Source organism: Lucilia sericata, unplaced genomic scaffold (assembly GCF_015586225.1).
Source record: "Lucilia sericata isolate MDLA Ls3-8-SP2 unplaced genomic scaffold, ASM1558622v1 Contig001718F_arrow, whole genome shotgun sequence".
Lineage (NCBI taxonomy): Eukaryota > Metazoa > Arthropoda > Insecta > Diptera > Calliphoridae > Lucilia > Lucilia sericata.
This window is the reverse complement of record NW_023995624.1, coordinates 73,349-97,611: the sequence shown is the minus strand read 5'-3', so window position 1 is coordinate 97,611 and position 24,263 is coordinate 73,349. Positions and strand designations below refer to the sequence as shown.

The 24,263-nt window shown below is 33.3% G+C and overlaps 1 protein-coding gene across 1 annotated transcript; it reads left to right on the top strand.

The window, feature by feature from the left end:
* Positions 1 to 3,888: 3,888 nt before the first annotated feature.
* On the top strand, positions 3,889 to 14,754 carry LOC119612505. The gene is given in 3 exon segments (XM_037968313.1): positions 3,889 to 3,930; positions 13,625 to 13,813; positions 13,815 to 14,754. Coding segments are annotated over 2 exon segments (1,095 nt in total). The 5' UTR covers positions 3,889 to 3,930; positions 13,625 to 13,658.
* Positions 14,755 to 24,263: the final 9,509 nt, after the last annotated feature.

Sequence of the window (24,263 nt, the reverse complement as noted above, 5' to 3'; positions counted from 1 at the left end):
CAGAAAAAATTTCTGGATCGGTCCATAATTGGACATAGCTCCCATACAAGGTCCCCTCCCGAAAATCACTTAAACGCGCATAACTCATTACTAAATTAAGATATCCATATAAAATTTGGAAAAAGTATTGCTCATATGCACAGAAATATTACTGTGAAGTTTTTTCCGATCGGTCCATAATTGGTCATAGCTCCCATACAAGGACCCTTCCCGAAAATCACTTAAACGTGCATAACTCATTACTAAATTAAGATATTCATATAAAATTTGGAATAAGTATTGCTGATATGCACAGAAATATTACTATGAAATTTTTTTCCGATCGGTCCATAATTGGTCATAGCTCCCATACAAGGACCCTCCCCGAAAATCACTTAAACGTGCATAACTCATTGCTAAAATAAGATATCCATATAAAATTTGGAATAAGTATTACTCATATGCACAGAAATATTACTATGAAATTTTTTTCCGATCGATCCATAATTGGTCATAGCTCCCATATAAGGTTCCCTCCCGAATATCACTTAAACGCACATAACTCATTACTTAATCAAGATATTCATATAAAATTTGGAATAAGTATTGCTCATTTGCACAGAAATATTACTATGAAATTTTTTTCCGATCGGTCCATAATTGGTCATAGCTCCCATATAAGGTTCCCTCCCGAATATCACTTAAACGCACATAACTCATTACTTAATCAAGATATTCATATAAAATTTGGAATAAGTATTGCTCATTTGCACAGAAATATTACTATGAAATTTTTTTCCGATCGGTCCATAATTGGTCATAGCTCCCATATAAGGTTCCCTCCCGAATATCACTTAAACGCACATAACTCATTACTAAATCAAGATATCCATATAAAATTTGGTACAAGTATTGCTCATATATACTGAAATATTACTACGAAATTTTTTTCCGATCGGTCCATAATTGGTCATAGCTCCCATACGAGGTCCCCTCCCGAAAATCACTTAAACACACATAACTCATTACTAAATTGAAATATCCGTATAAAGTTTGGTACAAGTATTGCTCATATGCACAGAAATATTACTATGAATTTTTTTTCCGATCGGTCCATAATTGGTCATAGCTCCCATACAAGGACCCTCCCCGAAAATCACTTAAACGCGCATAACTCATTGCTAAAATAAGATATCCATATAAAATTTGGAATAAGTATTACTCATATGCACAAAAATATTACTATGAAATTTTTTCCGATCGGTCCATAATTGGTCATAGCTCCCATATAAGGTTCCCTCCCGAATATCACTTAAACGCACATAACTCATTACTTAATCAAGATATTCATATAAAATTTGGAATAAGTATTGCTCATTTGCACAGAAATATTACTATGAAATTTTTTTCCGATCGGTCCATAATTGGTCATAGCTCCCATATAAGGTTCCATCCCGAATATCACTTAAACGCACATAACTCATTACTAAATCAAGATATCCATATAAAATTTGGTACAAGTATTGCTCATATATACAGAAATATTACTACGAAATTTTTTTCCGATCGGTCCATAATTGGTCATAGCTCCCATACGAGGTCCCCTCCCGAAAATCACTTAAACACACATAACTCATTACTAAATTAAAATATCCGTATAAAGTTTGGTACAAGTATTGCTCATATGCACAGAAATATTACTATGAATTTTTTTTCCGATCGGTCCATAATTGGTCATAGCTCCCATACAAGGCCCAATCCCGAAAATCACTTAAACACACATAACTCATTACTAAATTAAAATATCCATATAAAATTTGGTACATGTTTTGCTCTCACATATATAAAAATTACTATCAAATTTTTTTTCCGATCGGTCCATAATTGGTCATAGCTCCGTACAAGGTCCAATCCCGAAAATCACTTAAACACACATAACTCATTACTAAATTAAAATATCCATATAAAGTTTGATACAAGTATTGCTCTCACATATAGAAATATTAGTTTTGTATACAAAAATTATATTTCAAGATTTTTTCACGATCGGTTCATAAGATGGGTGCGGTCGGTCCTATACATGTTTCCCTTCAGAAAATCACATAAATACTCATAACTTATTACAAAATTAAATAAATCTTGGGATTTTTTCTATTTAAGACATGAGAAAACTTATTTCTACAAATATTTGATCAATTAGAAAAGTATTAATATAAAAGTAGCTGGTGGAGGGTATGTAAGATTCGGCTCAGCCGAATATGGCACTCTGACTTGTTATATTTAAAAATTTCCGTTAAAACGGAGAAAAACTTAGTTAGTATTTTGAATAATTTATGTAAAAAATCTGAAAATACCAAGCATTTTGTAAATAAATATTTTTCTTATATAAATAATGAATAATTGGTACGCATGTACCAACTTAATATAACAATAATATTTTTTCTATTAAATGTTAACAAATTAAACAGTATTGTTTTATAATTTATATTTACACTTTGTAGATAAAGCGATTAACTAAAAAAAATCTGTTCCGGAACACTTTATATAAAAAACCCACATGAAGTATTTACCCGACCGGCGGCAGCTGTCTTTTACGTTATGGTCAAATTTTGAGATCTAAAAAAAATTTAATAAATTGTTTTATATTTACACCGTATATATAATGTGAATAACTAACAAAATTCTGTTCCGGAACGCTTTTTATAACAAAACCCATATGAGGTAATTACCCGTCCGGCGGCAGCTGACTACAACGTGTAAATCTTAAAAATTACTCCGCCGGAGTAAAATTTTCCATTTACAACAAAGATTCTTTCATTCAGTATATATTTTTTCCATAAATTTTTACATTTTTATGTTTATTTTTCACAAAAATATAAATTTTACATAATTTTAGGCACAAACTTACGTTTTGCAAATTAATCTGCCGGAGTAGATTTTTTCATTTGGAACAAACATTATTCCATTCAGGGTATATTCACAAATTTTAATATTTTTATATGTATTTTTTTTAAATATAAAAATTCCTCAAAATATTTTCATTAAATGAATTCGCCGCAATTATTGTTTTTGACATCAGTGCGTACCAAATGCAAAAACAAATTACATGGAAAATTTTGTTGTTGCCGAACTGTCACCACCAAGGTATATTAATTTTATAAGGTAGTGTCATCGGCGAATTCAGAATACCAAGCGAATTGGTTATATTTTTTTATATGTAGTTTGACATTGGGCCTGCACTTGAAGGCGAATTGACTGTAAGGGAAAATTTTCAAAAACAGCTGACAAATAAATCAAAGCGAATTTATATTAAACAAAAAATGTTTATAAATTTGAATGTATTTATAATTTATTTTTATGTTTAAAATTTTAAAGATTAAAAACACAAAATGAATCCAGTCTGACATTAACAAAATGAAAAAAAAAGTTTGACATTTACAAAATGTAAACAAAGTTTGACATTAATTATACACCACGGTAAAAAATGAACATAATAGCAAAAAAGGATCAGCTGTTCTGATAACACTACCTTATAATTAATATATCTTGGTCACCATCTTATCTGAATTCACCTTGAATAAGAGAATCAATGAGAGGATCGCCAGAGAGCGCAATAAAAATAGAATAGAATCTATCTCAACCACAATGTAGCCAACCACAAGACGATATTTTGCTCTCCATACAAAATGTATAAAAACTCATTGTCGAAAGCGGTTGTGGTTCCAATTGTAATCAAGCTGTAAAATGTTAAATTTATAAAGTTTATTACAAATACAAATTAAACTAATCTTAATTTTGTTATTAAACATTTTAAAGCAGGTCAACTTTTTGTGAAAACAAATGTAAGTGCAAACCTAAGCAATTTTTTATTTAAAAAAATTAAAACAGTGTTAAATTTTGTGGCAACAAGAAAACACAAATACAATTTCAAGACAGAATCAAACAAGTACCGTAAGTTTTACAGTTATTTTGTAAAAAAACTAAAATTTTATATAATTTGCGAAGACAACAAAACGAAACTATAAGTCGTAGTTAAAAAAAAAAATATTCTCTTTATAATGAAGAGTTTGTTTATTTTAATACGGTATCGATCGTTCGCTTTTATTTGTAAAGAAATTAAGTTTTATATAGACACATGTCTAGAATTTTTTAGGTCTTTACCCATGTTTAGTCTAGAATTACTTTTACAATTAACAGGACGAGACGAATTGTTGTTCGCAAACTTTATAACCTTTCATTTTTTGATACCAATTAAAGAACACTTTATTGGATAATAATGAACGTCAATAAATAAATACCTACCTTAAAACATGTAATATAAAGTTAGTCTTAGAATAATTTCCTCTTGCTGAAAAAAAGTTCTTTTGAGGATCGAAAATAAAATCAGTTCGTTTGGTAATGATGCGGAAAGGACCCGAAAAGAACCAAATGAAACGAAGTAGGATATCTCATGGTATGATGCCTTATTAAACAATAGATGAAAACAGTTATGCTTCCATAATGTAGATTTCAACTAGGCAATGACTCCAAGAACTTATCAAATATATTGCTTGGTGTCAAGTGCAGAACTTGATTATTTTTTAATAGCAAGGTCAATTCTTCGACCTAAATTCCATATAAAAACTATGAGTTCAATGCTTGTCATTGATTTCTTTTTGTACGAATGAGAAAAAAAATGGAATTTCGGAATACGAGCAAGTTTATGTATCCCTTGTTATTCCCTTTATCTAACTCTCCCGCAAACTCAGAATTGCTATAAGAAAACGTAAACTGCTGCTCTAGTATTAGGTCTTCAAATTGATATATGTACATATTAATAAAACTTCTCATAACCTCAAATATGTATAATGAAAGCAAGATCATGTTTTGTAATCACAATTTGAGGTTATGGTCATGCATGTATTTGCTATAAAGACTTGAGACAGAAAAATTTGTATATGCAGAAAAGCTATCTTGTGTTCGATACACTTCAGTGGATAAAATTCCTGCCTAATATTGTCCATTTTCAATTCGAAACAAACCTTATCAATAGAGATTATTTGTGGAAAATGTCAGCCCTTTAAGCTTCTCCCATTGGGACCTTATCGTGTTTTCAACAGACAATCGGACATACTTGTTGCTAGTCGGCAACACTTGGTGCATGGTTAAAGAAACCTTTTTGGCTACATCTATAACGATCGGCCAGTGGTTAATTATGCTGCTCCATTGTGGTCAATGCTGTCCTAAGGACTGTAACGGACTGTTCCCAAATTACCTCAGAACATCGCCTACATGAGAAAACGAAGGTTTTCCGAGTCAAGAAACACAATGTCCTGTTGACTAAACAATTTCTCCTAGGATATCACCAGAGGAGTCATCCAACTATAACATCACACAGTTGGAAGCCGGTCAGTGGTTAATTATGCTGCTCGATTCTGGTCAATGCTGTCCTAAGGACTGTAACTGACTGGACTGTTCGCAAATTACCTCAGAACTTCGCCTACATGAGAAAACGAAGGTTTTCCAAGTCAAGTTGACTAAACAATTCCTCCTAGGATATCACCTGAGGAGTTATACCAACTTTAACATCACACAGCTGGCTGCTCCTCCGGAGCATGTCAGGAAGGTCCTTCGTGTATACGAGGAAAACATAAGTAGTTATGTGCAGGATCGATTCTCGTATACGTCAGCTTTGAACGACATTCATAGAGACGCCATCAATACCGTGGTCGCAGGATACCGTATGAATGTCGTTCATGGAGGACCTCTACCGTCTATAGCAGACCAGAGTAGTTCTGGCACTACTTAGATCGGGATGTGGCAACAGGCTTAATGCCTACTGGTCCCGCATAGACCGTGCCGTACCTAATGAATGCCCAGCATGTGGACTGGGTCGCCACGATACTCACCTAATATTCAACTGTTCAGACAACCCCCTCATTGAATTGTTATATAGTTTTAGCTGTTATAACAACAACAACAACGGACGGACATGGCTCAACAAATTTCATCCCAAAATCAGTTTTCCACTAAAAGATATTAAAAAAAGTAATTTTACGCTAAAAACTGGCCAAAAATTTTTTTTACTGAAAATCTTCACTTAAAATTTAAATTTTTCACAATAACTACAATTTTCACTAAAAATTAAAATTTTCACTATAAATTTAAATTTTTTACAAAAATTAAATTTAACACTTCACCTAGCGTTTAAAATATTTTCATAAAAAATTTGTCAAAATACAAAAATAATTTATATGAAAATAATACTAAATAACCCCCTAAATTTTCATCAAAAATTTAAATTTCCACTAAAAAATCCATATTTTTACTAAAAATTGTAATTTTTCACTAAAAGGAGTTGTCATTCGGTACTTAACTCTAAGAATGTATTGGTAGAATTTTTGTATAAGGATCTTCAACCACTTTCACCACTGTTTCCAAACCTACATAGTTGCATAAAAACGTACTTAAAAATTTTAGGAAAAATATAAAACATTTAAATTTATACTTTCACAGATTTTTCAATGTTTTTATTGCACATTTGATCTGTAAAAATTAATAAATACATTTTAAAATTTTTTTATTAGCTTTTTTGCAAAATATTATGTTTATTTTAAATTTATTTCTCATTTTCAATACTCAAATTTACAACTTCGTTTTTTTTTTTAGTTTTATTTTTAAATAATGTATGGTAGGTAGGTAGGTAGGTTGATAGGAGGATGTATACTACATCAAATCAGAAGAAATACACCTAGGCCACTATCGGGCCTGTTGTGCGCTCCAATTCAAGAAAAAAAAAAAAAAAAAAAAAAAAAAAAAAAAAATGTTCACTGAATGTATTATTTTTCCATGTTCAGAAACTCAGTTTCCTGGACGTAATTCCTAAGAATCTTCCAATCGGTGTTGGTTAAGAATGTTATTTCTGGAATAACATCACTTCCAAGATACTTGGATCTAACTTCGACGAATGCCTGACAATGGCAAAGAAAGTGCTCCAGAGTTTCACTGTCCTCTCCACATGCTCTACATTCGTCTGAATTCGCACGTCCAATTTTGTATAGATGTGCTCGTAATCCTGTGTGTCCACTGAGAATACGTACCATCATACTAACCTCAGACTTGCTCATTTTGAGAAGATTTCTCGTCTTGCTCTCATCAGGGTCACCCCATAGAATCTTTGTGGTTCTACCCACCGTTTCATTATTCCAAGAGGCCTTATGGGATTCTCTCATCCATATTTTTAATTCAGCTTTTGTTGCGTCGAATGGTTTTGCGTTTGTCAGGTTAACTACATCGAGCTCCCTTCCCTTTAAAGCTATTACATTCGCCCTTTCGTTGCCGACTACTCCCGAGTGGCCTGGTACCCATATGATGTGAACCTTACCTCTGGGAGAGTATTCAGTTAAAGCTTTCTTACAATCCAATACGGTCTTAGATTTAATTCTATCACCTGATATCGCACAAATTGCCTTCTGGCTGTCGGTAAATATATTAAGCCCTGTGGGCGCCATATTTATTCTAATCCAATTTACACATTCCGTTATTGCTCGTACTTCTGCCTGGAAGCTTGTGTTATGATTAGGTAAACGGTGGTATATTTCTGTTTCTGGGTCTTCAATATAGAACCCCAGACCCACTTTGTCCCCTAATTTAGAGCCATCCGTGTAGCAACGGATTCCTACTGGTATTTGCTCTAATGTTCCGCTTGACCAAGACATTCTATCTGGGATTAGCGTTTCAAAGTTTCCGACATATTCAGTGTCTGGTATGCGATCAGGCACGTCCGATGAATGTGTATAACCTTCCAATGTGTCCAGTATACATTGATGACGTGTCCTATAACCGTTTTTGGCCAGTTCGCCTAAAGTAAAGAGCCGTTCGGCTGTAAGCGCCGCCTCATATCTTATATATGTTTCAATGGGTGGAATATCTAGCAACGTTTCCAGAGCCTTGGTTGAAGTAGTACACATGGCACCACTTATACCCAAGCAGCATGTACGCTGAACTCCCTGTAGTAGTTTGATATTACACTTTTTTTCCAAAGCAGTCCACCAGATTATTGAAGCATAAGCTAGAATTGGTCTAATTACACTTTTATAAAGCCAATTTGTCATAGTAGGACTAAGACCCCATTTCATGCCTATGGTTCTCCTACATATCGCCCAGCACCGATGTGCCTTGTTGATCCTATCCTCTATGTGGTGTCTCCATTTTAATTTCCGGTCAAGTATTACACCTAAGTACTTAACTTTGTCTGTCACCGGTATCTTCTTGCCCAAGAAGCAAGGTTCAGTATATGTAGAAATTTTTGTCTTTCTTGTGAAAAGACAGATTTCCGTCTTCGCCGGGTTAACATTGAGGCCTCTCGGTTGAGCCCAGCTCAAGGCCGTATTCAGAGCCTCCTCAGCTCTTCTACACAAGTAATTTGGATCCTTTCCCTTTAAAAGTATTACGACATCGTCTGCATAGCAGACAGGTCTAAGTCCTTTCTCGGTTAGGGTCCTTAGGAGGCTATTAATCGTGGTGACCCAGAGTAAAGGTGACAAAATGCCACCCTGTGGTATACCGCGAAATACCTTTTTCCTGATAGTTATATCGTACATCTCGCAGCTTATCCATCTGTTCCTTAGCATGTAGTTGATCCAGTTACGGAGCACCCGGTCAACATAAAACTGGTCTAGGGATTGGATAAGGGTATCAGTGTGCACGTTATTGAAAGCGCCTTCGATGTCAATGCATACTGCCAGTGTATACAGTTTGCTATCGAAAGATTCACTTATGTAGTGGACAACTTCATTTAAAGCGGTTTCCACCGATCGTCCCTTTACATAAGCATGCTGCTTATATTTAAGGTCATTGTATGGTATGCTGCTTTTAACCATGCTATCGACTATCCGTTCCAAGGTTTTAAGTAGGAAGGACGTAAGACTTATCGGTCGATAGGACTTAGGTGTCGCATAGCTAGGTTTCCCTGGTTTGGGTATAAATATTACCCTTGCATCCTGCCATTTAACTGGGGTATATGCCAATTTTAAGCATGCAGTGAATATCTGTGACAGATGTACGGAAACCAGTCCCGCCTCCATCTGCAAAAGTGCCGGGAAAATTCCATCCGGCCCTGCAGCTTTATAGGGAGCAAAGCTCTTGATTGCCCCTTTAACCATGTCAGTTGTAATAACTATTTCCGTGTTACCCTCCCCTTCCTCCAATATCGGTTCATCTATGTTATTCGATATACCGGGTGGGAAATGAGAATCCATTAGGAGTTTCATTGTCTCCTCCATATCCTCAAGCCTCCTGCCCGTGTCATCGATCATAGATTCCGGTTGGACATGAGTTTTGGATAGGAATTTTTTATCTTCGATACGTCATTTACGCTATCTACCTGTTCACAGAAAAGTTTCCAGGAGTCTCGTTTGGCTCTTCGAACGATTTTCTTATATTCACCAAGTTTATTACGATACTCATCCCAGTATACTGCGGTCTTTTTACGCCGTGCCCGGTTAAATAGTTTGCGAAGAGTCTTCCCAAGGTTCCGGATCTCCCCAGTTACCCAGGGTTTTTCCTGGGCAGATCTCCGCTCTCGCAGAGGGCAGCTGTCCTCGAACGATTCAACCAGGGCACTTGTGAACGTTTCCACTTTGGCATCTATATCCTCTTTATTTCGACACTGAAAAGTGTCCTGACCTAAACGGTTCTTTAGTAAGGCCCCGAACATTGTCCAATTAGTTTTAGACTTATTCCGAAACTTTATCGGCTTTGGTGGTGGCCTTAGTATTTTGAATCTTATGTACCGATGATCAGAAAAGGAGTGCTCGTCCGAAACTCTCCAATCCTGAATTTCGTTTATAAGCTCTTCTGAACATATAGTTATATCTAATACTTCTTCTCTGATTCTATTGACGAAGGTAGCTTTATTACCTAAGTTCAATGTTATCAAGTCTTTAGTATTAAAGAAATCCATGAGGGCTTGTCCCCTGCGATTGGTGTTTGTACTACCCCAAGCTACATGATGCGAGTTGGCATCACAACCTATTACAATTTTCTTATTTTTCCTTTGTGCCTCTTCAACCAGTTTCATCAGATCCGACGTTGGTGGTAGGGTCGGAGAATCGAAAGGCAGGTAAATAGATGCAAGGTATATGTTGCCTCGACCTTGCTTCAGCACCGTTGCATCCGATGTTGATAATCCTGTTGAGAGGAGAAAACATAAGTTCTTGTGACATAAGATACATGTTCTCGGGCGAGATCCTGTATCAGCGTAGAAAAGTTGGAAATTTACGTGATTTAATCCAGAAACCTTGTTGCGAATCGTCCAAGGTTCCTGGATTAAAGCTATATGTATTTTACCTGTGTTGATTTTAGCCATCAGAGCGTTGGTAGCTGTCTCGCTCCGATGGAGGTTTATTTGGATAACCTCAATCATGGTCATCCATTAAACTGTCTTCCAGCGAGTTGGTGGTCACCTCCTCGCTCTTTGGATTTGACTCCTCCGGATAGCCTGAAGTGGCTATTAATGCAGTGAGTACTGTTGATGGCACTGCGGTGTCCTTATCAGGCATAGGAATAGCAGTATTTTTAATAGACACATTCCCAATTCTGGAGAGCATTGCTGTTCTGTCTTCTGGCGGGTGAGTGATTTCCTCCTCGCTTTTAGGATTTGACTCCTCAACATTGCTAGTACTTGCTAATGATGCTTTGGGTACTGTCTTAGGTGTTTTAGTGTCCTTGTCGGGGCCGGTTTTGACAGCCCTTTAAATCGGCGCCTTCCCAATTTTGGAAAGGGCAACTACACTTTCTTCTGGCGAGTTAATGGTAAATTCCTCGATTTTAGGATTTGACTCCTCAACGTTATCAGTAGTGGATACTGTGGTCTTAGGTTTTTTAGTGTCCTTATCGAGGCTTGTTGTAACAGCCCTTCCAATCGGCACCTTCCCAATTTTGAATATGACAGATTTAGAGGCGAAGTAAGCCCTACCTTTATTCTTGGCAAGACTAGCCATGGATTTCTGGTCGATACCTATTACAAATAAAGTTCCCTCAGGTTCTTCTTTCCTGTAAAAGACATCCCATTTTTCCACGGCCAGCTCAGCATTTTGACCTCCAAGAATTTCCAGTATACGTTCATTAGCCAGTTTACTGCCCCATCCTTTTATGTAGACAGTGGACTTTAGGAGCACCGGAAGCTCGCTCTTCTTTGCCAGTCCCAGCCTAGCGCCGTCCCAGGGAGGAGGGATACTTTCCACCAAGTTCTTTAGGGTGCTAACACATTGGTGAGATGCCAACCTCATCAACATCACGCCCATGCTGAACTCGCAGCTCTCGCTCTCTATTGGTTGTTTGCCCTTTGAAGCTATTGCATGGTCCACTATCTTATTGTTGACCAGGTCTTCTATTTTACTCTGTTGGTCTATTGGAATTTTGCCTGTCGGATTACCGGCATCGTAAACTGCATAGCAGAGATCGTCCCGGTGCCTACTTCTGGCAACTTTGGCGTAAGATGGCGGCTCTTTACCTTTTCCTCCGTCTAGCTTCTCATTCCTCGTTTTTCGGGGCTTCTTTTGAGATTCCCTTACCTTCGAGGTTGATTTCGCCGACGTGTTCGTCTTCGGAATATCTGGCTTGGCGTTGTCACCCTTACTCGCAGGATTCTCACTTGAGATTCCTTTGAGTGAAGTATGGCTTGGCTTCGACTGTGTATTAGAAGACGGGGAGCTCTTTTTCTTCTTAGGCTTATTCTCAGTTGTCAACTCCTCGGGTGACCTGATCCTTTTTGCCTCAGATCTTGTGAGAGAGTCCGATTCCTTTGGAGTGTCGTGGGATTGACTAACTATGATTTCCTGAAGCATCTTTTTCAACTTCCTCCTCTGTGCTCCAGAAAGTCTTTTCTTAGTAATAGGTAGTTTAGCTATGCTATCACTCACCTCTTTCACCATTTGCTCTACTTCATCCTTTTTGGGATTTGCTATAATGGTATTATTATTATTATCATCTGAGGATTCAGAGTCGGAACCCTCACCTATATTTAAAGGCTGAGGTAGCTTAGAGCTCTCTCCGAGTACATCCTTCTCTTTCACCCCTATATTTTTGCCAGCGGCATGCTGTACACTTGACGCATTGTCCGCCACGGAGGCCAAGGTACCCACCTCCGTAGTAGTATTCTGCTCACGATTGCAGGATGACGACGACACGTGACTCGCGAGTAGATCAACACTTGCCGCCGGTACTGGGTTATTTAGGCCCTGCACCGTAACTTTTATCTTTTTATTTTTATTTTCCATATTTTTTTTTTTCCAGTTTTTTGGTCCGCGGGGAATATAATATTCCCAGGTGGTGGACAATCTGCCCTCCCTCAGCTTAAGTGAAATTAAAGCTGGGAGAGGACAGATGGTCCATCACCACCCCCTATCCGCCACCCGGGGACGCGCTCGGTAGGAAAAATCTGGAAAACTCCCCCGAGTAAATAATGTATACATTCCTCAAAAATTAATTGTCAAAAAATTAAAAAAATATATTTCTCGTTTACAAAAAATAAAACTATTCAGCCTATTCAAAGGTGTAAAAATCTGCAAATCTGCGTTGTGTGAGTGAGAAAATGTGTAAGAAGTGAAATTATTTTCATATTTTCGCGAAAAAGTTTTGTGAGAGAGTCAAACTTTCACCAGAGTGTTGAATTCACACAGAACTCGTCAAAGAGAAAATGTTATTGTTGTAAAACAATGTCATAGTCCAATTTCTTATTATTCTTTTCCTACAAAATTCTAATTATTCTCTAAAAATTCTTATCTTTGCTAAAAATTAAATTTCTTTAAAAACGACTTTTCATCAAAAAGCGACTATTAACTCGATTTATCGATAATCTGTTTCGAGTAAAGGGGTTTTCTCTGATTTTCTTCTTCACTAAAGAAAGAAGAGGAAAAAAAATATTTTTTACCCAAAATGTCTTTTCAGTACTAAAAAATCAATCGCTTCTATCGTAAATTATGGCGAGAATTCCGTAAACTATTTGTTGGGGTGAGGAATCAGCCTCGCTAAAGATTTCCACTGGATTTTGAATAAAGAGACACTGGTTTAAATCTCAACACAAATTTATTAATCCAATGTTTCTTATATTAAAATTCCTATAAAAATACATATTAAATCATGAGGAAATTTATAAACATAATTTTAACTTCAAATTAACAACTCACTTTTTGGTATGGAAACCACTAGAGTTAATACAATTAATAATTTTAAAATAATCTTTCGCACTGAAGACTTATCACCACGCTAGCCAACTAAGTACAAATTAAATATATTGAAATAAAATCGAGTTATAACTGTCGCGGGAACCATTAACTCCGAAAATATAAAAAATTACATTTGCAATTGTAAAAGATTACATAGCAAATACGTAGTTTACACAATCAAAAAATAATATTTTTAGCAATTTTTGCCAGTGGCGGCAACACTATTCTTTCACAATAGTCACATCATTGGAACCGGTTCTAAGCAATCATTCGTTATTTTATTAAAAACGGTTAAAAAAATAAATTTTCCACGATTCAGTTTAAAAATTTTCAGTTATAATTCAAAAAACAAAACAAATTGGATGATATCCTTAAAAAAACTGTTTCGTTTTGTTGCTTTTCTAAATAAAAGAAAAACTAACAGCATTCTATTACAGGCTCTCAAAATAAACAAATTTTTAAAGAACTTAAATGCCTTGGATACCTACAACCGACTTCGAAGAAGAGGTGGTAAATTTACAACCACATCATGACTTCATATACGGGGTCCTCTCCGAACCTCAACACAGTAGTTATCCAAGACCCAAAAACCATACAGAATATGCTGCCAACAAAAAGGTGGAAAGCCACCACGAAAATAAATGGAAAGTTGCATGCAATACAACAAGTACAACGTATGGCTAGCACCAAACCGGTGGGTGAACAACCCACTATTGATGATTGGGAAAATAATAAGAAAATTGAACAGGAAACAATTGGTATGATGCGTTACTGTGGCATGGGTGTAAGTGTTGAACAACCTCTAAATCAAAAAGTAACTATGGCAACATTTCCAGTGCAAAATAAAATCAAACTAGTGCAGAATGGTCGTAGAAAAGTGGCTTTGTTTTTTGATAATAATGTTTTTAAATTAAAGGAAAAGGTGTCGGATACCTCATCGGGTTTTGATAGCTGCAATAATAGTATTTCCAGCGAATTTAAAAATGATCACAATGATTCTTTAGCTTCTGTAGCGGAAACTAGCTGTAATACATCTTTTGTTAGCACTACTTCATCTTTAAATTCATTTAGTACTGCCCGAGATAATAGTGAGTCTTTTTCCACTACTTCGGCTAACAAAACATCAAATTCGCTTCAACTTAAAGATCAACGTTTACAGCAGTATCATACATTACTGGGGGACACGGCTTTGTTATCCTTGAATAGTTCTAATAGCAGTGAGAAACCATGCACTGATTCTTTTGAAACTGCCGAAGATATACCACGTTGGAAACCAATTTCAGATAATGAGGAAAATATCTTTGATAAGGCGGAAAATTGGCCAATTTTAAGTAATAATAAATATAACAGTCCTGATCCGTGCTATAATAAAGATAATTCATTAAATATAACTCAAAGCGATTTAGCGGATGATGTTTCTAGTGTCACCACCAACACCAGCAGCAGCACCAACAGCAATAGTAGTAATCAAGCTAAAAGAATCAACTTATTAGATCGTTTTATTAAATCGGAAAATTCGGATGATTTAAATACCACTAGATCCCTCAACCTATGCAGCTATAACTAAAACTTCGAAACCTTCAAAACAATCAACACCAAAGCATAAGGACAAAATATACAACTCTTCCAATGAGATAATAGATTTTCAACCGTTCTATACAACACGATGAATGTATGCTCTTAAACGTCATGTTAAATAGTTATCTTTTTTTAACATTTTAAACCAAATACTGCCAAATGGTTAGAGGGTAGATAATTTAAGTAAGATTTTTTTTAAACAAAACTTCATTGCATTACGTTTTTAAGTTTGTTCATTTCATTGATATTGTTAAACACTGAACACTTTTTTAAAATTAGTTTTAAGAATTTATAATATGAGACTTTTGGTGACTTTTTCGATCTTTTACTGGTATTAACTAAACGTTTAATGAGAATATACAACATGGAACGATAGAGTGTTGAACCTAGAAACATGAAATTGAACATGAAGGGTCCACAGTGTGTGAGTATCTAAATACGATCTTTTAGTATTTTTTCGTTCTTCAACGAATACCTTTTATGTTTTCTATAATATAAGAGGACTTTTTGGGTACTTTGTAGTTTTTCAAAAGGTGTTTTTTTTTAGCTTTCAAAAATATTGGTCAGAAACATAAAATTAAACACGCAGGGTTCTGTTCATGGAAATCTGTATGAATGTTCTTCAGCTGGTACTTTTTGAGTTTTCTATAATATTGAAATATAAATTAAAAAATAAGTGTTTTTTGGTTCTTTTTTGTTTCGTTTTCGTAGAAACATAAAATATGGAGTGAATGGAAATCTATAAGAAGGGACTTTTGGTACTTTTTCGCTCTACTTTCTGATTTTTCTATATAATTGGACTTAGAGGCATAAAATTAAACACACAGGGTTCCAGTTGAATGGAAATCTGCACAAAGGGAATATTTTTTACTTTTTCGTTCTTCAGCCGGTAATTTTGGAGATTTCTAAAGTAATTATTCCCAAAAATATTAAATAAACATTAAAGGTCCTTTTTGGATTATCGATAATATTGGTCTTAGAAACATCAAATTTAGCATGCAGGGTTCTGAATGAAAGGAAATGTGTATGAAAGTACTTTGGTACTTTTTATTGTTTAACTGGTACTTTCTGAATTTTCTATAATATCTCTTTTTGAGATTTCTACAATATAATAAACGGTCCTACGTGAATTAAAACCTATATGAAAGTACTTTTTTCTCAATGGTACTCTTTAAATTTTCTTTTACATTAAATCTAGAAACAAAAAACGAAAGATCTATAAGTAAAAATCCATAAGGAACTCAATGGTACATTTTGAATTTTCTATAAAAATAATTATATGTAATGTAGTGATTAAAAACATTTTGGATCTTTAATTTAAATATTATTTATTGTTATGCTGTTAAGTAGAGCTTAAAAAAAACAATTTGTTTAGACCAAAAATTTATTAAAAAATTTACCTTTTTTAGTCAATATTATCCATGAGAGCGAAATTTTGTAGGTGTCAAAATACGTCCACAATTTAATTACTAAAGTTTTTAATAAAATTTTCCAAAAACGGTTCCCGAGGCAAGGTATATTTATTTGGCTCCGTACTCAAAAAAAGTGGTCTCAGTAATAAAAAACTAGCAAATATTTTTACACAAAAAATTTCAATTTCAATATACATATTTTGTTCAATAATACAGTCAAATATAGAAATCTTTCACTATACAAAAATAACAATTTAGTTAGTTATATGATAGAAACAATATAATTTGTTTTTATACATATATCGTCACATAAAAAGCAAAAATCCCTATTTAACATTTTTTTAAATTCTACAGAAGAAGCAAAAAACTATTTAAAATGGAAAGTTTAGTTTCAACTGTAAATCTCTCAGTTATTTTGACAATTTACAATTTGTATTTACAAATGATTAGTTACGTTTTGTAGCCTTTATATAAAACTGCTTTTGAAGATAGGGCCCTTTGTTTTTCGTCAATAAAATCGCTAATTTTGACCAGCGAAGTCTAAATTTGTTTTGAACATTTGGTTTGATGCAATACATCAGAAAATAAAACTGTCAATTTGAATTTTTTTAGTTAGGGCCGTTTTAGTTTTAGGTATGTATTTTTTACGGAGGCAAAGCCACAAAGTTGCACGTAGCTCTGTCCTGTTAATCCAAAATCTCGGATGTTGATGAAAATTAATTTATTTAAATTAGATTAAAAAGGTGATATGAAGTGATAACAATAAGTTTAATAAATTGTATGATATTTTGAGAATAAAAAATTTGCTAAAAACCTACATATGTGAAAATTATTTACATATGTATGTATATCCCATATTAATTAAAAAATCGTTTAAAGTGTTGTTCAAATCACTTGAACATGTTTTTTATATTTTTTATTTTATAAAATATTTTATATTATTTAAATTTATGATTCTTTATATTTTGTGCGATAGCGCATGTGTGCAATACTAAGATAAGAAAAATCAACCCTTGTCTTGTCACACATGCCTTTATGATATTTATTTTTATCACTTGCGTGATAAGAATTTTCACTTAATAAGGTTGAATGCACATTAAGTCGCATGAGGTCTTATCATAGTTCTAGTTAGTTTTAAGATTTTTATATTTAGTACTTCAGATTTAAATTTTGTAAATAAATTCAATGTCTTACAAACATTCTCCGAGTGTATTACAAAGCACTCAACAATAAAAGTGTGTAAAAAAATACGCTTCAACATTTGGTCCTTCGAGCCGGATCAGTGACGTATAGAAATCACTGTCCGTTAGAAGAAAAATTAAAAAAAAAAAATAAAATAAATATTAACTAAAAAAGAAGTTAATATTTATAAGCATTGATCACTGCTTACAACAGTGGTCAAAATAAAACTAAAAATTAAAATCTTGTATTGGTGCGGAAACCAATCAAGATTTTAAAAATAAATTTGAAATAAAATTTATTATCAACAAAAACCTGGAAATCTATAACAGATTCCAAAAATATAAAAAAAACTAACTTAATAAAAATAAGTTAATATCCATAAGCGTTGGCCACGGCTTCAGACAGTGGTCGCAAACAAAATTAACTTTCAACAGTGGTCAAATCATAAAACAAAAAACAATCATTGGAAATCTAAACAGATTCCAATTCTAAAATCAAACCAAAAAACAAAGCAAGAAAATGTTAAGCGAAGAATGCTTAAAGCAGCTGGAATGGCAGAATCAACTATTTATGAAAAAATCGATGAAATGTTTAAAGATTTCAGAACTAGCATTTTGAAATGTCAATCTATAAACTCAGCTGATGAGGAGAAAACTCATCAGAAAGACGAAGAAGAAAGTACCATAGCTACAAATGAAGAACATTTTGAAGAGGGAAATACAGATGTGGTTGAGTTTACTATTTATGATCCTAACTTTTCTAAAAGAACCACAGAGGAAGTAAAGAAGCATTCAGATGGTTCCAAGGATGATTCTTTAAATAAAACTAGAGCTGCATTTGAAGCCGAAGAAGGTGCAATAGCCAGAAACGAAGAAAACTTTGAAGAAGAAAACACGGATGTGGTTGATTTTACATTGTATGATCAATACGAAAATGAATCCTCATATGATGAATCCAATATTGTTGATGAAATAAGATTCAAAGATATCGTTTTTGGAGATGAAGAACATAAAACTGAAAATAACCAATTGCAAATTGGTATTGAAAATACTAAAACTACTGCGGTCTATGCAAATCCATCCAGTCATTTAGATCTAGGAACAACACTATCAATGAAATTTGCAATAAGTAATACCGCAGATGGTGCTGAAGGTGTCTTTGCGGAAGAAAAGCCCTTCATCAAATGTGATGAGGCTTTAGCAGTCGACCTAACATGGGTAACTGGTGCTGTGCTGGATAAAGAAAAGGCCAAAGAAGAAGAACAAGAAACTATTGTTTTGGACAAAGCCAAAGATGGTCCACAAACGCGAGCAGTACATCACACCAATACCAAAATAGAGGTTGTGTGTCAGAAATTCGATGGTTATTCGTGTGTAGCTATCGATAAAGCAGCAGATGGCGGTGATGACAATCAAGATGCAGAAGAAAAATCAAATTTGGATAAAGATAGAGATGGTCCTTTAAAATTAGAAGGTGAACATGAAAACAATGATACTGGTATTGTCCTGGAAGCTGTTGAGAAGAAAGGAATAGATGGTGCCGCAGCAGACTCCGATGATAGAGAAGAAAGACAACAAGAAGAAAAACTAAAAATATATAAGCCTGGAGAAGAGAAGACGGCCAGATTGTGGTCATGTGTGCCAGGGTATTTTTGTCACAAGTTCCGGAAAAGGAAGCAAACCAAGGATTCTTTTGTGGATAAAATAATAAGTTATTATTAAGCATTTTACAATTCATATTTTACTTTTTCCCCCGGCAGAATGTTCAAATCACTTGAACATGTTTTTTATATTTTTTATTTTATAAAATATTTTATATTATTTAAATTTATGATTCTTTATATTTAGTGCGATAGCGCATGTGTGCAATACTAAGATAAGATAAATCAACCCTTGTCTTGTCACACATGCCATTATGATATTTATTTTTATCACTTGCGTGCTATACCCACGCAGTGATAAGAATTTTCACTTGATAAGGTTGAATGCACATTAAGTCGCATGAGGTCTTATCATAGTTCTAGTTAGTTTTAAGATTTTTATATTTAGTACTTCTGATTTAAATTTTGTAAATAAATTCAATGTCTTACAAACATTCGCCGAGTGTATTACAAAGCACTCAACAATAAAAGTGTGTAAAAAAATACGCTTCAACAAGTGTTGTTTTCAAAATTTAATTAATGCCAAAAATTTATCGTTAACGAAGTAGCGGGCAGCAAGCTAGTTACTTATAAATCAGTTATATGCAGAAATATACATACATATGAATGCGATTTCAATTTCGATAAAAATAAGTTTATGAATTTTTAACTTTTTGACATTTTTTTAAACTGATTCTAAGAAGTTGTTTCGGAACTAGTATACGTTTCATGGAACTAGTGTATAATGCCTTTAGGAAGGCCTCTTTACTGCCACTTTTTCCCGCTGCGAACTGCTGGCTGCCATGTTACCGCCAACTGCTATTGAAAATAAATTAACTTTTGTCATCTCGTATTCATTTTATCCGGATTATCTACATGGCGTTGCTCTTGCGGAATGGGCTAAAGGACTGTTAAAGTTGCATTTTTTGCTTTAAATGTGACATATGTAGATCTTCTTGATATTCTGTAATATGTATTTTCAAAAACCTTTTATTTGGGAAAATATACTAGAGATCAGGATGCACTAAGTTATTACATCACGCTAGAGATGTTTAGTTTTATTTTAAATGATTGTGTTAAATGTAAACATTAGAGGATAAATACTTGTTGACTTCCAAAATATTCCTTGTTATTTACCTATCTTTGGGGGTATAGTGATGGCTTTTTGTTATTGTTTTGAAAACGACTGCTAAAGTTGAAAAAACAAACTGGACAAATTATTCTGCCATGAAATAATCCATAATAGAAAAAAGTTGACGCCCATCGGTAGTGGCTAGTCGAAATTCGTATTCTATCAAGCAAAGGTTCCGGTACTAACCATTGTGGGCTTTATGTCGACAATAGATCCCTTAGAGTTGTCACAACACTATATGAATCATTTAAATGAACCCATCAAAGATTTATTGCGTCATAATATAAAAAAAGAAAAACAACGTTTATTTGAAGGTATTCCTTCCGATCACTTGACATTCTTGCGTCTGTATCAAGAATGGAAAAATAACTTTAGAAATAAGGAATTGGTTTTTGATTTTAATATAATTTCATTTTGAATGGCCTGCTGGAACAGGACTGCAATATCCGTACTCAATTGGTTGGATCCTTAAGATCATCACAATTAATATATAGCAAAGTTGATCTTAGTATGCATTATATAAATCTCAAATCGAATTGTTCTGTCATTAAAGCCGCCCTTGTTGGTGGGATGTATCCTAATATATGCGTATTGGATTCTAAGGTTAATCGTATTAAATCGCCCTGCAGAAGAGAAATGGTTTTACATCCAAATTCTGTTTTGCGACATAGGATTTATGTGTTCGTTGAATTCTGGTTCACCGTGGATAGTGTACGGAAATGAAAAAAATGGTTCCAGTTGTAATGGTGTCGAATGTAATACTGTTGTGACGCCCATTACTACAGTTGATTTGTTTGCAGGTGGGTTTTAGTAGACTAATAATAATAATAATATCCGAGGAACATTTTAATTAGTTCCACAACTATGTACGTAAAATTCATAATTATTCTGACCACCTTTAATCTGTTAAAATATTTTTGTACAGGATGTAGGTATGAAACCAGCAGCTAACTATCCATTCTCCTTCTCTCAATCTATATATATAAAAGGCTTGTGTGACTGATTGACTGACTGATTCATCATCGCCCAAACCATTAAAGCTAGAATCATGAAATTTTGGTTATAGGTTCCTTTGGCATTGTATAGATCCACTAAGAAGGGATTTTTGGAAACTCGAACATTTTGGGGAAGAAATGGGTAAAAAAGGGTAAAATTAGTATCCTTTATATCTCCTAAAGAAGCAAAGATATAAATAAAATTCCAAATGTATCCTCTATTATACAAAAAAATAATTGATAGGTGTCTGGTACTTTTTTACAAATCTAGACTTTATAGATCTAAAAGGGTAAAAACTGACCCCATAGAACCTTCTCTTAACCTATTTATCTTCGAAAGAAATGACCATACAAATAAAACTTTAAATTTATCCTATTCTAATTAAAGTCTATTAGAAATCCTTTCGGTACTTTTTAGAAATTCGGGTAATGAGGGGATGAAAACGGTGTCTAAAATTGATACTTTTTTTAAAAAATTATTTTCTCATTAGAATTATGATATGTATATTAATACAATTTATATCACATTCGTAACTTATCAAAAAATAACAAATACAAATTTAGTACTTTTTAGAAATTCGAACATTTAAAGGGTAAAATCGTACCCATTTTCAGTACAATTTTAATTAAACATTGTTTCCTATTTATCAACATACATATATGTAAATTTATATACACTGACTCAAATAAGTCTCCGTACAGTATGTAGTTAAAACCATAATTTATAATATTTTCTAAAATATTTGTCCGATTTACAAAAAATTTGTATTTTATCATAGGTGATAATGTCCTAATAAATTTTCTAATTGCCAAAATTTTAAATAATACTCTATGTTTTTGTAAATTACTTCTTAAATGCAACACCCTTATAATCAAACTCAAAAAAGTCTCCGTACAACATAATGCTTAAAACTTAAACGTGTCTTAAATTTGTGATTTTTTTAGTTCACAAGCGATATTTTGTTCACGCCATACAAATCATCAACTTTCTGATCCGAAAATGTTGTAATTACTTTTATCTGTCAAAACATATAGTTTTCCAGTTGTATTCCGTTTTGTTTGTGTAATTTTGGGATACTCCAAGCGTTACTTTACATTATTTACTGAAATAAACAATTTCTTAGGTGGAACACATGCCTTATATTGATTCTGATGATGAAAATTTTGTCTAGTTCGTGCATTTGCAAGTATATTTTCACTTCTTGTACAACTCTTGGCTATTTCCATGACACTAATTTCTGAATCATGTCTCATATCCGTTCAAATTTTCGCTCCAACTGAAAATCAATAAATTTTCCGCGGCATCTATATTTAGACGTTTATAAATTTGCCGGCTATTTTGTACTTTTCTACAATATATTAAACAGAAGACAGTGGCATAGATACAGTTTGAGAACATTTTGCAAAAAATGTTCCTTCATTACTCATTTTAATTGTTAATTCTTTGATTTCAATAGGCTTTTTAGTACCGACATTATTCCTACACTTATTTTAAATGTAAATAAAGAAAAAATTTAATGAAAAGACTTTAAAGCAGTCCTGACAACATTATAAATTTGAATACACCTTATTTTAATGCACCGTTATATTTTAGAGCTGTATCCTTTTAATGTTTTTCTTCTGTACGGAGACTTTTTTGAGTTTGATTATAGAAATAATTTACAAAAACATAGAGTATTATTTAAAATTTTTACAATTAGAAAATTTATTAGGACATTATTACCGATGATAAAAAACGATTTTTTTGTAAATCGGACAAATATTTTAGAAAATATTACAAATTATGTTTTTAAATACATTCTGTAGGGAGACTTATTTGATTCAGTGTAATTACGGGCTCTCACTACAATTTTTGGAATACAATTTCTTTTACTTAAACATTTCCTTTTCTTAAATATTGGTACATATAGGAAAAATCGGAAAACTTATTTTTATTCATACTTATTGAGCCAATTGTGATAAATTTTGTAAAATTAATTAATTTAGTCACTCGAAATAAGATAATGGCATTTTATAACAAGGCCTATATAAGACCAAATTCTAAAAATAGTTTAATACTTTTTGAAACATATTTTTTTGAGAAATTAAAAGCAGATTTTAAACATTTTTCGTTTCTATCTATGATCTAAAAATTTAAGCACTGTATATTTAAAAAGTTTTAATATTAGACTTAGAAACAGCCCTGAGTGAATGAGAATTTATAATATGAGACTTTTGGTTACTTTTTCGATCTTTTACTGGTATTAATTAAACGTTTAATGAGAATATACAACATGGAACGATAAAGTGTTCTTCAAAAGCTACTTTTTGAATTTTCTATAATATTGAACTTAGAAACATGAAATTGAACATGAAGGGTCCACAGTGTGTGAGTATCTAAATGCGATCTTTTAGTACTTTTTCGTTCTTCAAACGAATACCTTTTATGTTTCTTTAATATAAGAGGACTTTTTGGGTACTTTGTAGTTTTTCAAAGGGTGTTTTTTTAGCTTTTCAATAATATTGGTCAGAAACATAAAATTAAACACGCAGGGTTCTGTTCATGGAAATCTGTATGAATGTTCTTCAGCTGGTACTTTTTGAGTTTTCTATAATATTGAAATATAAATTAAAAAATAAGTGTTTTTTGGTTCTTTTTTGTTTCGTTTTCGTAGAAACATAAAATATGGAGTGAATGGAAATCTATAGGAAGGGACTTTTGGTACTTTTTCGCTCTACTTTCTGATTTTTCTATATAATTGGACTTAAAGGCATAAAATTAAACACGCTGGGTTCCAGTTGGATGGAAATCTGCACAAAGGGAATAATTTTTACCTTTTCGTTCCTCATCCGGTAATTTTGGAGATTTCTAAAGTAGTTGTATGATAGAAACAATATAATTTGTTTTTATACATATATCGTCACATAAAACGCAAAAATTCCTATTTAACATTTTTTAAATTCTACAGGAGAAGCAAAAAACTATTTAAAATGGAAAGTTTAGTTTCAATCAGCGCGATTTGTTTTTCTTCAAAAGACATTTTTTAACGGTAAATTTCTCAGTTGTTTTGACAATTTACAATTGGTATTTACAAATGATTAGTTATGTCTTTTAGCCTTTATATAAAACTGCTTTTGATAGGGCCCTTTTGAACATTT